The sequence below is a fragment of the Xiphophorus maculatus genome, chromosome 5 (assembly GCF_002775205.1).
Source record: "Xiphophorus maculatus strain JP 163 A chromosome 5, X_maculatus-5.0-male, whole genome shotgun sequence".
NCBI classification, from domain to species: domain Eukaryota; kingdom Metazoa; phylum Chordata; class Actinopteri; order Cyprinodontiformes; family Poeciliidae; genus Xiphophorus; species Xiphophorus maculatus.
Genome location: NC_036447.1, coordinates 30,026,421 through 30,047,646, shown reverse-complemented (window position 1 = coordinate 30,047,646; position 21,226 = coordinate 30,026,421). Strand labels below are relative to the sequence as shown.

At 38.9% G+C, this 21,226-nt stretch overlaps 1 protein-coding gene across 7 annotated transcripts in view; it reads right to left on the bottom strand.

Moving 5' to 3' along the window:
• Window positions 1-21,226, bottom strand: part of fat1 (FAT atypical cadherin 1) — a 97,473-nt gene that overhangs the window by 56,318 nt on the left and 19,929 nt on the right. For all 7 annotated transcript variants that reach the window (XR_002752766.1, XM_023333681.1, XM_023333680.1 and 4 more), the window contains exons 3-4: window positions 15,065-15,379; window positions 1,581-1,642 (exon numbers count right to left, since the gene is read on the bottom strand). Coding sequence is in view for 6 of the 7 variants with exons in the window: in XM_023333681.1 (XP_023189449.1) it covers window positions 1,581-1,642; window positions 15,065-15,379 (377 nt within the window). In the remaining variant the exon portion in view is untranslated. The remainder of the gene's footprint in view (window positions 1-1,580; window positions 1,643-15,064; window positions 15,380-21,226) is intronic.

The following is a 21,226-nucleotide window of genomic DNA, read 5'->3' as shown; positions in this document are numbered from 1 at the left end:
TAAAATCCTAAGACTAGGAGAAGGTTCATTTGTGGAAACACACCTAATGTAGGGAAACTTGGATTATTTTGCCACAGTAAGATGACATGAGGCTGGAATTTGCAGGCTTTTCTAGCAACAAAGTAAAGACAGTTCCAGGACAACATTACAGTTACCGATAACTCAGCAAACATGGATGAGACCAAGTTGTGAAACACATCCTCAAAGTCCTGTTGTGGCGAGTAGAAAGCAACTTTGACAGAAATAATTCTGTCTAAAGAACAAAAAGCAGATTATTGCAGTTTTGAATGGTAAAATAACACAGTGATAGTCAGCAACACTGTAAAACACATTTTTTTATGGGAAATTAATCTCCATTCAATGCGTCTTTAATACAGTTTTGTATAAACTGGACAGACATAGCTTGAGCAGGAAAACACATTTTCTGTTTTCTGAATACTAATCAGAACATTGGTGGCGATGTTCCTGTTGTGTCAACTGCAAGAATAACAGTTTACTCTCAAATCACAGCTCTGGGGCATCCCTCATCTATAGCTGCATTTCCATTAACCAAAATTGAAATTATGAAAACAAACCAGCTTAATGTAAACACACCAATAAAAAAATTTTAAAAAAGTGAAATGACCAACAACCGGATGTTACTACTGACAGACGCGACAAAGAAGACAACAGGAAGTAGTTGGACGATGATGGTTTGTTTGTTTTTATTTTTTTAGGACAACATGCAGCCGGCTCCACCAGAGCTCTGACAGCATCACAGTTCATAAAAAGTTGCGTGTCATTCCAACGTGTTGAATCCATAGGTATTCTGTAAAATGGTTTTCTCTACCCTTCACTGTATACTTCCCTATATTTATTCTCAGTCCTGTAATTTAGCTGGTGTAGTGAAAAAGGAGCAGAGCAAAATATGAGCTACAACTCTAACAGACGCAGCAGACACTAAATGTAACAAAGAAATCACGGCTTTGCATTGCTTTCAACAATAATTTAAAGGTGATCAATCTGGTCTCTGTCATCCATAAAAATACAATTAAAAGAGCGATTACAAAGACTGGCTCTGTGGTGTGAAAGAGGAAGGGAGGCATTGAGGGAGGGCAGAAATGTGCTCAATTAAATGCCACAAGTTTAGACATTGGCCTGGTAGGTTTACAGTAGTTTCCTGTCTCAGCCTGCTCCATCCTCCATGAGACGGAACATTGGGAAAGAACAAAGGAACAGTCACCAGCCTCTCCCACACACCTCTGTCTCTATCTCTCTCTCGCTCTCTGCCCTGTCTGGAAATCGGAAGGAGAAATTACTCCTGAAAGACCGTTCTTGCATATCTATGAAGACTTCTCGGTTGGGAACATGTGGCATTCGGTCAAAGTTGGCCTGAAAAGGCCAAACCTCACAGACGGAAAATCCCCAGCTCCCCAGTTCAATTTTGTGTTTTTTTCCCTCTCCCTTGTTCTAAGTAGCTGAATATGTTAACCTTTCCATTTCCCCTTATTATGATGATTGTACATTAATTAATTTCAAACTAAGTTATTCTCATCGTGATAAGATCGAGAGGGAAATATCAGTCAAAATAAAATGTTTACCTCAAGTATGTGCTCGTCTTGTTGCTCCCTGTCAAGTTTCCTCGACGTGGTGGAAACCAAACCTGTTGGAGACAATTAACAACAAAGGAAATACATTAAAAGATATGAATATAAAACAAATTAGTGATGCAAATAATAAAAAGAAATAACTAACTTTGTATTATTAAGTGAGGTGAGTATGCCTGTTGTGATAACAAATTGTGCTGGACAATAAATTGTCCCAGAACTTATAATAGTTATATAACAACATTATTGTTTTGAGATCATTTCCAAGTAATACAATAGTAATAACGGCATAAAAATGCAAGAACACATTCTCAAAGATCAATAAACTTTAAATTCAAATGAACATTTAAACACTGCAACTAGATGACATGCGGAATATCCAAAATAAATCAAGAAAACAATAGAAACAACAAATAAAATAAATGATGAAGCCTCCATAAACAAAATTATCTTTTAAGAAAGGGATAATTGAGACCAAAACACCAGACTGAAGACTGCCATCATTCAGTTTTTGGTAAAAAGAGAGAGAAAAAAAGAGTAAAATGATAAATCAAGCAAATGAAAATTATTGAGTTTCTTTTATTTTACCGTGCAATTAACTGATTTACTGTTTAGTGTGACAGAGCATAAAGAAGCCCAGTGACAGACAACCGGAACCAGAGTTTGACTTGATTGAAGTGAAAATGTTCATTAGTTTTTCATAATGACATTTCTGACAATGTTGCTTAAATATCTGCATTTTTGGTCTCTATAGTTTAAAGTCCACTGATGAAAACATTTTGCAACTGTTTGTTGCAGCCCTGTGAAAAACAACTGCATCACCACAAAGCATGCAAACACGGAAGTCGTTTTGATAGTGCTTCTCTTGTAAAATTCTTCGTGCTTGAAGTGCAGACAGCCATTCCTGGCAGAGTCATTTTTTGCAGTACGCTTTGTAAAACAATGCCACTAAGTAAGAAATCACTGTCATTTTCATTAATTGTTTCTTCCTAGTCTGGGGGGAATAACAGCTGGCAAACACTGGGATGGTAGAAAGTGATGGCAACAGCATCTGACTGAAAAAAAGAGGTGAAAACAACTTTAACAATGCTACAGCTCACCGTAGGGTGAGCTAATCCGAATCCCGCTGGTTACCTCATCAGTTTGAGCGACATGTCTGAGTCGGGGGGAGCACTTTGCCTGTGGTCTTCTCTGTTGCCAGACAGCCCCCACTGCCTATACTGAGACATGTGTGAAATATCACAAAGATCTGCAAATAGTACCCATACAACAGCGCAGGCCTGACACCCTACTTTTAGTTTCTCCACAAGCTGAATAAATAGATGGCTCAGTCAGACATCAGACACCACAGAAAGTTTAGAAAAGCTTCTGCTGTTAGTTTGGATGCTGTAATGGACTTCTTTCATTCGATTAAAAAAAAAAAAAAGTTGACTGATGTCATGTGACATCAATCCCAGAGAGAAGCTTAATAGTGAAAGTACAAACTGGAGTCCTGAGTTGCTTGTTAATGTAATTTTGCACCAAAGACACAAACAAGGCATGAGCAGAAAGAGCGAGGGGAGGGGAGGGTATTGCTCCATTCTCCATTATAGGCAGCGTTCAGCACTCCCACTGTAATTGCAACTTTGCAGAGACTGAGTGTAGAGTAGACATGCCAACTCCGACCGCACCAGAGTTTTATGCCTGCCACAGTGCATTTGATTAGCATAAAGCAAAGGATTTCGGAAACCCAAGCCCATCAGTGGCACACATGCCTGCAACAAGAATAGCCGGCCACAACTTATAGGTCCACAGAAATAACCATGCCTTGCACTGAGATTGAGGGATATGAGAGAGGCACCACTGCTCGCTCTTTTTTTTTTTCTTTATATAATCCTCTCGGTCTTAGGCTTTATTTAATCTTCAGAGTGAGCTGCTAAGATGTAAGTCCTCCCATATTTACTCAGAAAAATTTAATTCTTGAAGGTGCAACCTATTTTTTTTTTTTTACTCTACTTTCCAATACCATTGGGCTCATTTACATTTTGCAAAAGCTCCAACTTAAATTACAAATTTAAATAAAAAAGATGTTCATAAGGAGAAATAGAAAACACTTCTCTCCCTCTCTCTTTCCAACCTCACAAACTCTACCAGCGCAGTGGGGGAAACAAGATGTTCCAGCGGTGACATCACAAATTATGCAGAATAAATGTGTGGTTCACGCTGAGATTATTCTTTGCCATGCTGCACGGTGTCTCGAGAATTATCATCAAAACAAATAGTTCTGGTGTGCCGCATCAAAACAGGCCACACTGACCAATTATTCATGTGCTCCAGCAGGACCGGAGATGATGGATGATCGTGTTTTCCGCCTCCCCAGTGCGCTGCGTTAGGCAACTCTTTGCTTTACATGAACTCTGCAGTGGAATACAGATGGCATTTTTCACACCAAATCTGATATATTATTTATCTGCAGAGCAGCTGCTTAATCAGCATTGACGTGGGCGCCATTAAAGCTACAAATCTTATAATAACAAACATAAACAATAATTAGCATGTCATTCCTTTACGTGAAACAAAATTTTAACGAAACTGGCGAAATACAAAATTGCTGAGCGTTTTTTTGCATAAACTCAAACTTGTGATTGGAGTGGCTTACACTTCAAATGTGTTGACAGGTTGTATATTCCTTCTGTTTATAGCCGCTTGTATGGATGAGAAGGTGTTTGAAATAAGATCTTGTTAGAGAGCAGAGAACAAAGAGCTGGATATGAAGAAGAATTTATGCCTTCTAAAACTGCAGCTATGTTTCCTTTAAATTACGCAAACTGAAATTACACAGACAAAAATTTGCTCCATGGAAACACGCCAATATCAAAAGATCTCACATTTTTCAATGAAAAGTTTTTGCGCTAGAAATGAGGTGGTTTTAATCAAACTATATGTATTTCGCAAAAGTGCAATGGAAAAATTTTTTGTCACATCACACAGGCTGTATGATCAACAGCCGGATGTTACTACTGGTGAAAACCACAAAGAAGACGACAGGAAGTAGTCGGAAGACGATGGTTTGTTTTTGTACGTTTTATTGGACAATGTACAGCTGGTTCCACCAGAGTTCTCACAGCATCACACAGTTCATAAAAAGTTGTGTATCATTCCAACGTGTGGAATCCAAAACTCTTTTGCAAAATCTCCCACTACAATTTCCCCAAAACTCTGCATACAGATCAGCTCCCCAGTAACTTGTTGCTCCAACGTCTGAATAAAATGCGGACTGATCAATGAGCGCTGGCGCCACTGCTAAATTACGAATATGTATTATGTAATTGTTTACATCTGTCACTGCCATGGTTTTTGATTTTATTAATGTTAATTTCTTAATGAAGGCAAACACCACCATTGCGAAATTGTGTTTTATCGACATTAGCAGAATATAGACAAAGATTTGTGCACATTTGTTATGGAAACACAGCTGGTTGCTCATTGCTTATTGATGTTTAAAACACCTGGACCTCCTAGCATATCCAAAGTATTAAGCATCATTAGGTCTCAAAGAAAAATATAAATTATTTTTATATTACCCAAAACAGCTTAAAATGACTGGGGTGAGTTCTTCACAGAGTGGAAGCTTTTCAGGATCTTAACCAAACCATCAGGCATTTTATTCCTTATAGATAGAATCGTTGAAGTTTAATGAGGTACCCGACAGCAATCAGGACTGGTGTGATGTGCTCCAGTTTAACTCCAGTTGAGTTTATTCAACCAGGTGAAAGGTTTGACCTCACACGAAGGCAGAGCTTGAACCATGAGATTTTCTGTAATCGAAACGAATCAAGATGCTACCCAGTTTCTGTCAGACTGAGACTTTGGTAAAATTTAAGCTATTATTGTCAACTTAAAATGAGAGACTATTTCACAGTTTGTGCATGAATGACCTATGAAACCTTTACTTGATTTTTGAAGAAAAGAAAAGACTATTAGTTTTCCCTAAATTCTTATTTAAATTTGTTTGGCCTTGGCATGGTGCGCTGGATGTATCATTAAGCTGCTAAACACAAGCACTTAGGCAGTTTTTGTAACACTTTGGAGCCAAATTTCTTCTTTGGGTAAATTCATCTGCTGGTAGTTACAGTGCCGTGCTGTTCTCCCAGTTAGGTGAGGGACACTTGCAGTATAATGAACAACTTTACAGAAAAAACAGCTGAAATGCTGAGCTGGAGAACTAGCCCACTCAATGAATGCTATACTTTGATTTTTGTCCTGTGAGATTGATTGTGAGGCCAACGCAAGCAACTTTAAACTGAAGCCTAGTATGGCCATCACTGAATTTGCTGAATTTGAATACATATATATATATATATATATATATATATATATATATATATATATATATATATATATATATATATATATATATATATATATATTTATTATTGTGAAGTTTGAACTCTGTTGAAGGTGTACTGAGGTTCCTGACAAGCCAATCCTAAAAACCACAACAAAGGAACATGAATCAGAAACCTTTTTTGAACAAAGTGAAGGCAAATAAATTGGACTGAAATACTGCATTTTACTGAAAATTAAAGAAATATAAAACAACACAATAAGTTGTTGAACTCCGTCAGAGACTACGGAAGAGAGCGTTTCCTTTTGCTCAGGACGTATGGGGATATTTTGTAAGAAAACAAGGAGCTGTGTGTCGACTCACAAACAAAACAAAACAAAACAAAAAAATTCAAACAGAAATGTTCTTGTGCAGCAGTGGGTTATTTTCCAGCCTTTCATGTTCCCCACAATGGAAAATCAGTTACAGTCGAGTCAGAAATGAAATCCTGATTTTGTGGCTGCTGTAAACCAGCCCGTGTTTTGGCTTGATATACTTGTGTTGGCCGTTGGTGCATTTTTATTTGATATGTTCCCAGCTGGCTCCTTTATGTACCACTGTAGGATCTGTAATATTCAACTACTGATATTGCTCTCAGGAAATTATTCACAGCTAAACTCTCCAAGATGTTATTAATCCAGCAGGGCCAGACAGTCACCAGAGAAGGACTCAAGACTCTATTGGCAACTGTTGCTCTAGTCAATAAAGGTGCATACCTTTCTGTCACTACCTAAACGTTAAAGTACCGTGAAATAACTGGTTTTAGAGCCAGAGCTGACCAAAGAAGAACACACACATACACACACATAGAGACTTGGGCTGACAGTAATTACAGCCATGCTGGTTTGAGACAGGGAGTAAAACAACAGTGAAGGAACAGTGGCACTCTCCACCATGTCCTCCAGCACTACCGCGAGTGTTCAGCTGGAGACCTGAGGGGGATCTGGGCATCCGGAGGCCGTTGGTGTACTTTGTCTTGGCACACTGTCACTGTGATTAGCAACGTTAAGAGTTGCACACATTTCCATGTGGTGTAAAAATCAGTCAGTGGTAGACTAATGCAAACCCAAACCTTTGTGGTAGAAATAGGAGCTTGCTTCTTTCTTTCTTTCTTTCTTTTTTATTAAATGCAGCCAACCAGGAAATGCTGAATGTTCACTTTTATTGTGCAATGCTTGGCTGTTAAACTAATCCCACCTTCAGAAACATTGATTACTACTAACAAGCAGGTCTGCATAGGCTACAGCAGACAACTTTATAAATACACTAAGGTAATAATAAGAAAACGAACAGTGTCAAAAGAGACTGACTGTTTACAGTGGGTCTGAACTTTACCTGCATTAATTTTTTTCTTGAAAGTCAGCAATTAAAGCAATAGTATGTAACTTCTATGAAAAATATGTTTCTTACGTATTTGTTAAAACTCTCACTGTTGCCTTGCAGCAATAAGGTCCTGAGTTTGATTCCCAGAGCGGGGTCTTTCTGCATGGACTTTGTATGCTCTCCCTGTGCATGCGTGTGTTCTCTCCGGGTACTCTGGCTTGTGACTGTCAGGTTGATTGATGAGGTGTGAGGGCGTGTGCGTGCATGGGTGTTTGTCCAGTCTGTCTCTGTATTGCCCTGTGATGGAATGGTGACCTCTCCAGGGTGTCCCTGCCTCTCGTACGCTGACCACTGGAGATAGGCACCAGCACCCCTCATGACCCCCACTAAGGATAAGTGAGTTAGATAATGGACGGATGTCATCATGTTATGACAGCGTAGTGTAAGACAGATAATCTGTGAAAAAAGTGGAGCTCCTCTGCCTTCTCTAAGTACTAACCAGAAACAACCAGCAAGCAGGATGGTCTTAGTGTTGCCAATAATGCCCATGTATGACCCACTCATGCACTCTAAGTCATATTTGATATATTCAGCCTTTTTCATAAAAAGTGAAAGAAACTTACTTGATTGTGCTATAAAATGGCACTATGTGGAAAACCTAAAATACTGGGAACATTAGTAAGAACTTGGGTACCATGTGGCTCAGTGGTAAAACGGTGCAGCACACAGAGGCTAAGGTCATGGCCTTTCCCTTTTTCCTGCTGAGCAACAGATGAATAAAGGCCACTAGCAGCAAACAAATGTCTCCAGAGAGCAGTGGATAGCGGTTGCTGTCAAATTACCGGAAACACCAGGAAGTTGTTGGAAGTATGCCTTTCCTATCTCCCTTCCCCTGACAGTGGCCACTGCTTTGTTAAACCACAGATAAGACCACACTGTTGGTGTGTTCTCCTGCACAAGCTTGTAGAAGGAATCCCAAAAGGGCTACCCCGAGTCAAGCAGTTTAAGGTCAATGGTACCACATAATAATGAAATGTACAGTATATGTAATAAAAATTGTCTTTAAAAAAATCTGTCCCATTAGTCTGGCACTTAGCAAATATATATAAAAAGGTGGTAATTGCAAATGGCCTAAAATGGAAACGCTTATTCTGATTTCACATCAGACTGTGTGACAAAAATGCCTTTTATATAGTGTATGTAAACTTGTTTTGATTGGAGTTAAAGGAGCCATTTAAAGGTAAGAAGGACCTCGTATGGATGCTCAGATATCTGATCAGATACAAGTTCTTATCAGCTGAGCCTGACGGTCTGACGACAGCGATAAGCCTTCAGTCTAAGGTGACGTTTTCATCGGCACCAACCAGAAATCTCACGTGTCTGCATGTCATAAATTAATGATAATCTATTAGAAAAAGTCAATTAGTCAATACTGGGGCTATTAGAGTAGATACAGGTAGTCTAAATGCTTTATGTATAGGTTGTATAGCAATAACAGGAAGTAGCATAATGAGCATTTAGTGGGGTAGGAGACATATCGTAAAAAATCTTTGCTGCAGCTTTAACTCCTCCGATCAGGTATAGTAAGCTTCCTGCTAGGGGTGTGAGTGCGTGTGGGTGTGTGTGTGTGTGTGTGTGTGTGTGCGTGTGTGTGTGTGCGTGTGTGTGCGTGTGTGTGTGTGTGTGTGCGTGTGTGCGTGTGTGTGTGTGTGTGTGGATGTTGATTCTGACTGCTTGTTCTGCACGGGCACTCCACCTTAACACAGATGTCTGCACTGGCATAAAACCTTGGGTCAAAGTCTGTTGCAGAGCACAGGCATTTCAGAGGAGGCAGCAAATGATTCAGCGGGTAATGAACGCTGCTCACGCTCCCACAGAAGGAAGGTGGAAAACCTGCCTGAACAACCCCGAAAGCTCGGAATGCTGACATGTCGGCCTGAAGAGAAAATAAAAGTCGACGGAAGGCGGGCCGGCCATCTGAAAGTTTTTCTGTTTTTTTCTCCTTTCACCTCCGAAGTGTTAAATCTTCCTTTGAATCTCCATCCATACAACCACTAGCACTGAGAAATAGATCAGTTTATTTTTCTCACATCCCACTGATACAAATAAACTGCAGCTTTAACTCCTCCTTTCAGTTCTCCTTAGCAGGGTTAGAACAGTTTTGGGTTTTTCATTGTAGTTTGAGTTTTATTTTGTAATTACAGTAGTAGTTTTCATTTTTTAATGAAGGATATTACATCTATAATCCCAGGATGTTTTAGGTGGTTCTATAAATGCACAATGTAGTTCCAGTTAGTCATAGTTTTTCCCCATTAATCACTGTTTTTATTTATTGGATTTCACAGAAATGTTTTCTTAAATGTGTGAGTTTTAGTGAATTGTAATAACATTGGTCCTGAGGCGTCCAATCAAAGTTGAAGAGCTTAAAACAACTGTTGGAGGGGATAAAATGTGAGCAGATGAATCAGCACTGATTCATCTTTTAAAAAGATTGGCACAATATTCAGATTCAACTATCTGGAACTGATACAGGAAAGCTAATTCATGCAGCTGACAGGGATCATTTTCTCTCCCTGCAGCTCAGGTTTTCTTCCCCTTGAGGGTTCTTTTAGGAACGAGGTTACATCAAGATGTTTTGTTCTGCATTTTCCAATGATGGCAGCGGCAAAAAAGTGAAACAAAATACATTAAAAAATGGCCGACGAGCTGCGCTTGCACTTAGACGACAAAATAGATTTAGGGAGCTTGGCAAAAATACAGACTTTTATCCAAGGCTTTAGTGAAAATAAAATAAAAAAGGTTGACCAGCACCACCCAAGGCGTGAAGGGCTTGTGCTGTATATATGTGAGGGCAGAGCCGGCAGCAGCAGACCATAGCCCATGATAGATCTATTTAGCTTGGAACACAGGTCTATGAAGTTTCAGAAGCCGCACAAAAACACAGCCCTGCATGTCTTTTCCTTTTTCCCTCCCCTTTGTAGATGTGCCAGGACACTGCCTGTGCCTTCAATGCAAATTTAGAAGGTGTAATTACAGAGATGCATGTAGTAAATTTAAATCTTTTCCAAAAGAAAAAAAAAAACACGTAATATGCGGCGAGATTGCTGCATGGACTTTATGATGTGGGGAGGTGTTGGGACTATTTTTACGTTGCTTAATACCGCAGATTTAAATTCATTTTTTTAAATGATTGTAATCATTCCCTGTTTTGTGGGAGAAGTAAACCCACACCGTGCCTGGCAAAAGTATTCATATCCCCATTTTTTTTGGGGGGGGGTGTCTATAAAAACAAATAATTGTGAAGTGGAGGGACAAGATGTGTGGTTTGCAACATGCTTTTTACAAGTAGCTGAAATTTGTCATGTGCATCTGAACTCTGATGCACGTGACAGCTTGCTTGAGTCATTACCTTGGAGAGTCACCTGTCAACAAAACTGCAGCTGTCACTACCAGCTTTAGACGCAACCATATTTACCAGATTTAAGTCCAGTCACAGTGGCTGATGAGTGTCCTGCCACAGGAGTCGGAACAGAACGGAACGGAACAGAACAGAACAGAACAGAACAAACAGAACAAACAGAACGGAACAGAACAGAACCGCAGACTCCTTCATTTGTCCCTCAGTGGAGAAACTCAGTGAATCAGCAGCAACACAACAGATAAAAGTCAAAGCCTGCACTTTTACTAGACCTTCTAACTCATTTTGATAAAACCATTGAACAATAGCTCTGATCACCTTTCCCGTCCCAGCAGACATTACAGCTTACCCACAGCATGATGCTGCCTCCACCATGTTGCATGATGTTCAGATGATGGTCGGGCTGCTCTGTCCATTTTTAGATGATGCTAGGAGACATTCAAACCTTGTGATGTAGTTTTAGAAGCTAACACTAGCGTAATCCCTGCCCTGTCCGCTGGGCTCCATGGTCGTTATGGTGAAGTTTGAAGTCTGATGTTAACTAACAGGGCTTCACAGAACAGCTTTATTTCTACTGAGATTAAATTGCACACAGGCCAACAGCCATTACTAATAAGACGACTAAATTTTATTTAGCCCTAAGAGAGACGGTGTGAATGTAAATACTTTTGGGAGAAAAGACAATTATTCTTTTTTTCCCAAAATAATTTATGTTATAGTCAATGGCAGAAAATCTCTAAAAGTGAATTGATTCTTGTAACATGACTAAATGTGAAAAAGCTCTGTCTCTAAATTCCTATTGTAAAGTAAATCTTGCACTTCTTCTTTAGTTTTCCAACACTTTGCTCCATGCAGCAGACTTGCAAAAAAAAAAAAAAAAAGAACTAAATCTCAGAGAGAGAGAGCAGTGATTCGGTGAGGCTTCCTCTCTGTGAACCAGTGTTAGTCAAACTCGCTGTGAGCATCGCTGGTATCCCGCTGATAAAAGTTTAAACATGCTTTGACATGCATGAATAGGCGTTATCCTTCTGCTTCTATGTTATGTTTTCACTTTTCCTTTGTTCAGTGAACTCCTCTGACAGTCATAAAAGATTTAGCAGATTTAAAATTTTCACTGTAAAGAGATTTTGCCTATGGTGGAAGTGAGCAGGGACTTCATTACATAATCTGAAATCTATATGTGGGGTAGGAACCTTCATCTGAGTGCTGAATAAGTGATGGTTTATGAAAATCTGTTAGCACTAACAAAGAAAGCCTTTTTCAGGAGAAATCCAAACACAATGTCATATCTGTGGATAGATATGAGTCAATAATTGTTCGTGCCATAATCTCATTTTATCCCGGGTTGATTCTCAATATAAACAGAAAAACCTAAATTCATTTCTCAGAAGCTTTGAAACTGTTTTTTTTAGCAGATATATACATTTACTACTTTTATCAGCACGCCTAAGCTGAGCTTTTATATGCATGCAGACAGAACACGAACCATATGTGCAAACTGTAAAGTCCTCACGTCTCTTTACTCTTTATCTTTTTTTTTTTCTCCCTGCCTGTCATGGAGAGTGCAGAATCTCTGCAAGTCTGTTTTGGGAGGTAACTTAAATAATGAATCCTTATTTGGTCTGAAAATTCCCATCGCCACTTCCAACAAAATAACTCCAGTTTGTTGATGTGACTACCTTGAGAAACAAGACCACACACATCAGCGAGGACAAACTGGAGCAACTGCTGCTCTGCAACCCCCCGCTCCTCCACACACACCCCTCCTGCTTTCAGCTTCCTGATCAGCTCTATTCAACCAAGTCGGCTGCAGCACACAGCTCGTAATTTTGTTAACCTTTCTCTGCGCAGCCTCTTTGTCCTCCTGTCCACTTTAGATTTAACCCCAGTGGAAGCTTTGGATTAGCCTTTAGAGCGTCTCTCTTAAAAGAGAATCTGAAAAGAATCCGTGTTTTTCTGGCCTTCCAAACTGCCAAGCCATTTTTGCTTATATAACAAACACCACTACAGTTATGAAGGTTGCTGTTCATACTTTGCAGCCACATACAGTTGGATCTCTGAGTGGATGTGAAAGAAGCACAGATTTTGTGGTCAAACTTTCTTTTTTTAAAATGCATCACCACTTCTGATTTGCTGAAGAGTTCCTCATGACGTCTCCTACCTAAGAAGTTCTTGCTACTGAGGAAATGTTTGTTTTGGTCCTCCAAATTTGTTAAGTTTCTAAGTTTTCTAATTTTGAGTAAAGTTCTGTTTGTTTTTAACAACTTTAACCTCCAGATCTTCAAGTTTGGAAGGCCTCCTGTCCATCACCTTAATCTTTAGCACCCAGCACCAACTGTCAGATTCGGGTCAGGAGTCTGGCTGGGCCATGCCAAAAACCATAATCTTACTTCCAGTCAGCAGAAATATGCTGGTGAAATTAAAAGATCAATAAACCTGCAAAGGGTCTGAATAAATTTGGCCTTACTTGTAACTTTTAGGGTTTTGAGAAACTACAAACTCTATGTTCCAAAGGTCAGCTTTGATTGATAGAACTTTATTGTTTTGTAGTTGATAAGTAGTCTGTAGATTTAGTTTATTTATTCACTTTTGTTTTATTGAATCATTAGCACCAGCTGGTTTATGCAATGTAAAAAAAAAAAACATTTCTAATTCACGGTAAAATACTATTTTTTACAGCGTTGTAAACTTGATTTTTGTCTGTTGGTTCTTTAACTTTTAAATTTCATTGTTAATAATTCTGATTAATCTGTTTTCTTTTCATAAATAATCTGACAAAACATAGAAGTCTTCTTCTTTCCAGCCCAACTTTTAAATCAATACAAAGGTAATTCATTCTTCAGGAGGGTTTTTGAGACATTATGACACTTAATGTATCATATCAATAGTACGGTAGGTTAGGCAGGAAAGCCAGTAGTCTTAATAAATTGCATATCTTCTCCGTAGTTTTAAAACACGTGGATTTATCAGAGAAGTCTGTCTTTATATGAAGCTTCACTTTCCATCTACCAAGAGCTCCTTTTCCTGCTCTACCACAAAACACAAGCAGCCTGATCTGCTTTAAAAGAACTCACTGAAATATTAATCGTGACATCACTTCCACAGAACCATGTGAGAACACACTTTAGAGTGTCAGAGTGAAAAAAAACCCCAAAGGCTCAGCCCACTCTTGTTGTGGGTAAAAATATGCTGCTCAGACGGCGCAAAGTTTTAAAAGCAAACAACCAGCAGCTTGACTGACGCCTGTCGCCTGGAGTTGTGATCCATGTCACACACAGTAAAGAGCTCATTATGTCCGCTGCATTCGAGGCCTTTAAAGATGCTGAAGAGCTATTTCAGGTTCATTTTATCTGTGGACATCTCAAGTGATGATACGACCGCTGACACAGAAATTAGGAGATCTGACATTTGTAGTTTAGGATAGTGTAGTTATTAATAAATTAAACCACATGTACATGGATTCTTAGAAATGTCTGCTTTTCACATCTTTACCCAAGATTCCATAAAACCATGGCTATGAGTCTGCAAGCTGACATTGAGACCATGGTGCTGTCTCACCACCTATATGCAGACTTATTGTGCACCTAGCGTTCAATAGGCTGGCTACCAGCAGGCGTACACCGGTCACCCACGACTCTAGGTTTATCATGAAAAATGGTTGTCATACAATATCTGTAAACACGTTGTATAACACGGAGCTGAAGTTGGCTCCCAATTGTGGCTTCGGTTTTGGCAGATAGCCAACGATCGATGCTAGTCACCAGCCTCTCCAAAGCTAATGCAACTAAGCACTCTCCTTCTCATTTGCTAACCCAGGCCACTTAGTAAGTGGTGCCGGCCTGTTATTAATCAGATCAGTAGCTGGCTTTGGCATGGATATAGTCTGCTGTGACAAGGAGGTAGCCAATGCTAACACCAGCTTAACCAATGTTAGCACTATCTTATCCGGGCTAGCAGAGGAAGAGGCAGTGACTAGCCTTGGTAGGCTAGTCACTAGACCACAGGTGTCAAACTCCAGTCCTCAAGGGCTGCTGTCCTGCAGTTTCTAGATGTGCCACAGGTACAAAATACTGGAATGAAATGGCTTAATTACCTCCTCCTTGTGTAGATCAGTTCTCCAGAGCCTTAATGACCTAATTATTCTATTCAGGTGAGGTGCAGCAGAGGCACATCTAAAAGTTGCAGGACACCTTGAGGACTGTTTGAGACCCCTGCACTAGACTCTCTAAAACTAACGCAAGTCTCATTTTCCTGCGCCACCCGCTAACTTTTAAACAGATCAGTAGCTGGCTGAAGAATGGCGGCAGCGTCCTGCGGCAAGGGACAGCAACCACTGGTGAACAATAGTCTTAATTTTGCCAAAGATCTTACCAGTTTTGGTGTTGATGGCAAAGAAGCCCTGTGGATTCCCACTAGTGATCCTGTAGCTGAGCCTGTCACTGGCCTTCGAATCAGGATCAGCTGCGTTAATCTGGATGATCGACACGTCTTTTGGGGAGTTCTCCATGACAGAAGGGTAGTAGACAGGTTCAGAGGTCTGCGGTGCGTTGTCGTTGACGTCCTGCACTTCAATGTAAACCTCAACAAAAGCTGAGAGAGGCACTACACCACGATCCATCGCGTAGACCGTTAGCCAATAGTGCGGGGTTGTCTCATGATCCAGCAATTCTTGTGTTCGAATGACACCTGGGGCATAAAGACAAACAAAGAATGAATAATCTTTGGAGTTTGCATCATATCAGTATCATGTATCTCTATTGCTTATTCTCAGCAATACACAAAACTGAAAAAAAAGGTGGTTCTTCAAATGAAAAGGAATTTATTCATCAATGCACCCTTTCCTGCAACATGTCAAGGTGGCACATTAACAACTACCAGTCATTGCTCTCTTGTTTACATTTCCCTGCCATGAAGGGTCTCCAACCTTCAGCTGAGCAAACAAAAGAGCTTTCAAACACACATATGAGTGGTATGGGATGACAATGGCTGAATGCACTGCTGAATGAGCAGCTCCTCCAACATGAAAGAAACGTATGTGACAGAACTGGACAGCTATGTGCTTGACAGATGCCACACATTACTGATCTTATAGCTGCCACTGACTCAATCAACGGAGAGAGATGTTTGAATGTGACCAGCACCGTTAAAGTGCATTGTTGATCTTTCTTTTGGCAAAGTTCACGTCATTGAATTTGCTTTTACTTTTGTGCTTTTTATCTCTGTCCAACTTCACTTGGGGAAGCACTCATTGGGTGCTCACGGATAAGTGTGAGTAGGTGTAGAAAAGACAGAGAACAATTCTCAGAATTTGCTTCTACCATTGACAATATGAAACTGGAGTGATTCTATATATATATATATATATATATATATATATATATATATGAAATAATGTGAGTCGGGTCTGAGTGACCATAAACCTCTGCAGAGGTTAAACTGATAAACAGTTATTTTCCCTTCTTGGGAAATGCAGCGCCGCATGCAAAGCTCTTAAATTACTGAAAAACTATCCCTCTTATTACAACAGTTTATTACCCAGATAACATTGCAGTTGAAGGTCTCCGTTTTTTTTCAACAAACACAAAGTACAGTCATGAAGGCATAATAAAATTTCTATTATATCTGCAAGACAATGGAAGCCCTGTCAGTGTTCCTTTAAAGGCCTTTGTTAGTCAAAGCACTTGAATAACCTCCATAAATCGCAAAAGAAATTTATGGTTGTGTTTGAGTGAGCTGTTATCTGAGGCTAATAAAATGAATCCTACTATGGGAGAGTATTATTAGCAGATATGTGTTTTTCAATTTCAGTTGCTGGCTTGTGGCCATTAGGACCTTTCCAGTCACTGGTGGCTTAGATAAGGAGCCTCCAGAAGACCATAAAAACACTTTTCCGATAGCTTACAACGAGAATCTCAATTGTGCTTCAGCCTTTGTTTGCTCACTCCAACTTACGGAAATGAAATGTGGTGCACACAAACTTTAAGCCATGGGTAATGGATATTTTTAAAGAGATATACTCCACACGACATCTCACAAAATGCTGACATTTATCTCATGAGGGGAATAAGGCTCATTTATTCTACACCACTGCTTCACTTTATCTTTCTTGCGCTTAGTACTGGGATCTTATCTCATCATCAGTCATCATTACAGTTCCCTCAACAAAGCGATGCAAGACAAAAATGTGGCCAGGCAAAAAGTCAGCTAAAAAAAAAGAAAGAACTGCCATAATGTTAAGAGCACCTTGGCAACGATACGAAGCACCAGCACAACCAGCATGCAAATGAGAAGACTCTGTATACAAAGTTTTCTTAAAGCTCTGGTGTCGCTCATGCATTCCTTCAACACTTTTCATGAGCTTTTAAACTCAATCTAATTCTAATTTAAAGAAAACATCACTTTTATAATTAAATAAACATCAATCCACTTTAAAACAAAAAAAAAGATCTGAAAAGCAGGAAGACTACTATAGTCTAAAAGATTATAGTGTAGTATAGTTTAGTAATTGTATGGCATGTGACTCATATCTTAACACTGCAACCTCATATTTGGATCTACACCCTTTATAAGAAAAGCAAAGACTTGTGAGAGATAAGCTGCTGACACTTTGGTTCTTACATTATCATTTTCTATTTACAAATATATATATATATATATTGTTTGTTTTTAACCCATACTTACTGACATTTAGCTAAAGGTTTGATGGTCTAAACAGTTCACGAGTGAGTGAATTATGACTAACACAGTCATCATGTTTTCCCTAGAAAAAGTTGACCTGAGCTTCACAGAAAAAGTGATTCCTTTGTAGCTTCTGACATTTTTGTTTTCTCCATCCTCCTCTTAGTGACAATAAAAATAGCTGGCATTGAGTCTTTTTTGACATTGGAAAGTATTATTGTCAGCTGGTAAACTGTCAAGATCAAGCTGAAGATCAGTTGGCAGCAAATTCTCCTGTGCTGTTCATCAGCACAGACAGAGCAACTGCATGAATGTAGGCTAGAACTAGCTGTCACAGAATTGTTTTTGATGTGTCCAAAACATCTTAGCCACTCAAGGCTGATAATAGTGTGACTGTGGTTAAACAGTATTTGAAGTAAGACAGAACATTAAATGGAGTCTAACATAAAAGTGAAAATGTCAGTTTACATGTTAATAAAAAAGGCATAAATAGAAAAAATATTTGATCAGGTGAAGACGTGAATTTGGATTAGTGAGTACAATTAGCTTGTGAGCTCAGTGATCTGAGTGACAGACATTGCTGTTGTGAAATACTTCTACTTTTACAACAGATCAGTTTTTGCTTACAAAATGTCAAAATACAAATGATCGCTTAATCCTGAACTTCCAACAATTACAAGGTGACTTTTGTCACTTGACTGCAATTTTTTTTTTAGGAAACCTAAGATTCTTTTCTTGTTCACACGTATTTAATGGAGTAAAAAATAATGAAGGAAAAAGCACATATGGAAATATATCCGCAACTCCTTCTGGGGGGAGCAGTCCTTAACAAAGAGGATGAAAGATGAATCTGAAGAATTTAGTTGTCACACCCTTCCCATATACTAACCTACCCAGTAAGGCATGAACAAAACCTGCCCTAAGGCCACAAGGAAAAAGAAACAGGCCACGCAAAAGCCTCTGCCAAGACTGCCTTCCGCTTTTTTTCCCTTCTCTTTTCTTTTCCCTCTGGCTTTGTTCTTCAAAGCTACTTGAGCGCAGCGGCGGTGCCGTTGAGACCTCAGACAGCCAGCAGATTTTTCAACTATCAGGACCAGCAGGTATTTTACGACTGTGTGTACACAGTCTGCAGTTTATTCAATAAAAACTCAACAGTCTATTATTTCAATGCACTGCTATTTGTTTTGAATAAGGCGCTTTCCTTTCGATGCTTATTGAATGTCAGGAGCTGCACAGTAAAGAAAAATTCAAAATTTAGTACATGCTCAGTGCAATACTAAAACGGAGTGAGTTCCTGAACTGCAAGACATAAGTGGACATGTAGCTCGCCGCTCACTGAGGAGCTTAAGACGGTAAACGAGCTTTCTTTGAGCCACGTCGGTTCATTTTGCTCACCTCTACCCCACATTCCTGTGCCCTCTCAGGCCTCCAGCTCACATGCTTGCATAAACTTTCTCAGTATCGCGCCACCCCCCAACCCCCTTCCCAAAGCCTTGGCAAAATGTTTCAAATTCCTCTACCTCATTGTTGAGCCTAGTGTAATAGAAGGACTCCTAAACTTAGCTTCTTATTACCCTGCAGCTTGGTTTTCACATCACCCCCAAGTTCCCAGATATCTGCGGTCCATATCTGAGTTTTAAGGATTTGAAACCAGCAAATACCTAACATGGGTGAAAAATGGAAGGATCTGAAGAATGTTCCAAGATTCTTCTGTGATGTTAAATATGAAAAATGTCATCTAAAGCAATGACTTTACACTTAAGGGAAATCTTTTTTAATGTGATTATTTTAGGACTTGTTCACATAGAACTGAGCTTCTCTGAAGTTCATCACAATACATTTTGCTTAAATGTAAGAAATTATTGTGATAAATAATGATATTGTCATTTTGAGGTCATTTTCAACTAATAATAAAAATAATGGCATATTAAAGCAAGTACACCCTGTCAAAGATTTCTAAATGACATTTAACACTGGAATAGGAAAACATTTTAAATATCCAAATTAAAACAAATATAAAACAACTGAAACATCAATAATTAAAATGTATTTTGAAGTCTCGGATACCAAAATTGCATTTTAAATAATAATAATCATTCAGCTTAGACAGAGAAAAAGGGCAAAAGTGTCAGGTAGTGCAAACTAACTGCTTCGTAATGGGTGTCAAATGTTTGCAGCATTTCTCAAACCCCTGCTTTTTTTAAATTCAATTAAAGTGGAGCATCTCTTTAATGACTGTTTTCCAAATGGAAATGATCATACTCATTTTAATTTATCATGCAATTCATCGATTTATTGCTCATTGTGACAGGCGTACTCCAAATCACAACATAATTTCAATTAAAGCTGCACAATATATTTAATCACAACCATCAGTGCAATATCTATGTGTGAATAATCACAAAGAGTTGCTTGAAAGAGATATTAGGTCAGCTATTATATTTCAGCTCCTATCCAATAAAATCCTGCCTGCCAATAAAATATTTGGTCAGTTGGATGGATTCACTTTTTAACCACGTCTGATTTAAACGTTAGCATCTCATTGCTCCAGGATATTGTCATCATGCAACATTCAATAGTAGGTTTAATAAATTGTGCTTTCCTAATAGCATTCCACCCTAATTATTTTATTTTATTTTTTTACAAAAGTCTTTACAAAAACAGTAAAACTGTGATGGGCTTGGGGTCAAAGGTCAGGTCGTCCAAGGTGGAAAGGATGACATCAAAGGTTTGTTCTGAATAGATTATCACCAAAATGGTAACTTTGTGAAAATTGTCCGATCTAGAATTATTTTTAAACCATGATCTTCCTTTCTGTATCAACTAAATGTTGACGCAAAAGAACTTTTGCATATTAACATGATGGTTTCCATGTGTACATCACCTTTGTTGTACTGAGGCCAAAAATCCCCCCTGACTGGGATTTTCTCTAAATCCTGTTTCATAATGTAGATTTTAAGTTTCTCCAGGCCCAAGTTAGAGCGGATTTGCTACCAATTTCCCTCTATATCCTCCTACACATGTCTTCTTTTCTTGCTTTTTTGTCACACTTGAATGTTTCGGTTCATCATGCATATTTGAACACGACACAACCAAAATCTGAAAAACTATAAAGGGGGATACAAGCCTCATCTGACACCATGTTAAAGTAAATGTGCCTCTTTGTTAAATCACAAATGACCTGTGTTTAAGTGGTTTACTTTCACTTAACCACACAATCAGGTCCAATTCTACGACTGCAGAATCAAATAATCATGTAACCAGATCCTGTCTGATAATATCAAGGAGGCTACGAGATCTTAAAAAACAATCATGTCCTGATTTAAAGTGATTCAATGACAAAGGAGAAAAAGTCATTGACATCCAGACATCTGGAAAGAGTTATGGAAACTCCAGCAGCTGTGTTTCCATTACAAATGCATGGAAAATTATGTCAATATCTCGTTAATGTAAAAAAAAAAAAACTGTTTCGCAATTGTGTTTTCATTAGATAAGAAATGCAATTAAAATTACGCGAGTTTGTTCACACGATAATTCGTTAAAAGACATGCGAGCCATCATTCTCCAATAATTTCCTGTCGTCTTCTTCATGGTTTTCGCCAGTGGCAACGTCTCGTTGTCGATCATGTGACTCGTGCGATACAAAAAATTCAAATTGGTCGACATGGCCAAAAAACCCACCGCATTTTGACACCAAAACTTTTATTCGAAAAACTAATTTTCTTGATATTGCCGTTTCCATTAAGCAAATTTATTTTTGAAATGTCAAATTGGGCCAATATATGGTCAATGAAAACACAGACGTGGCATAGTGTATGCCAGGTATTAGTGAGGGAGCAAATACTTCAAGTAACT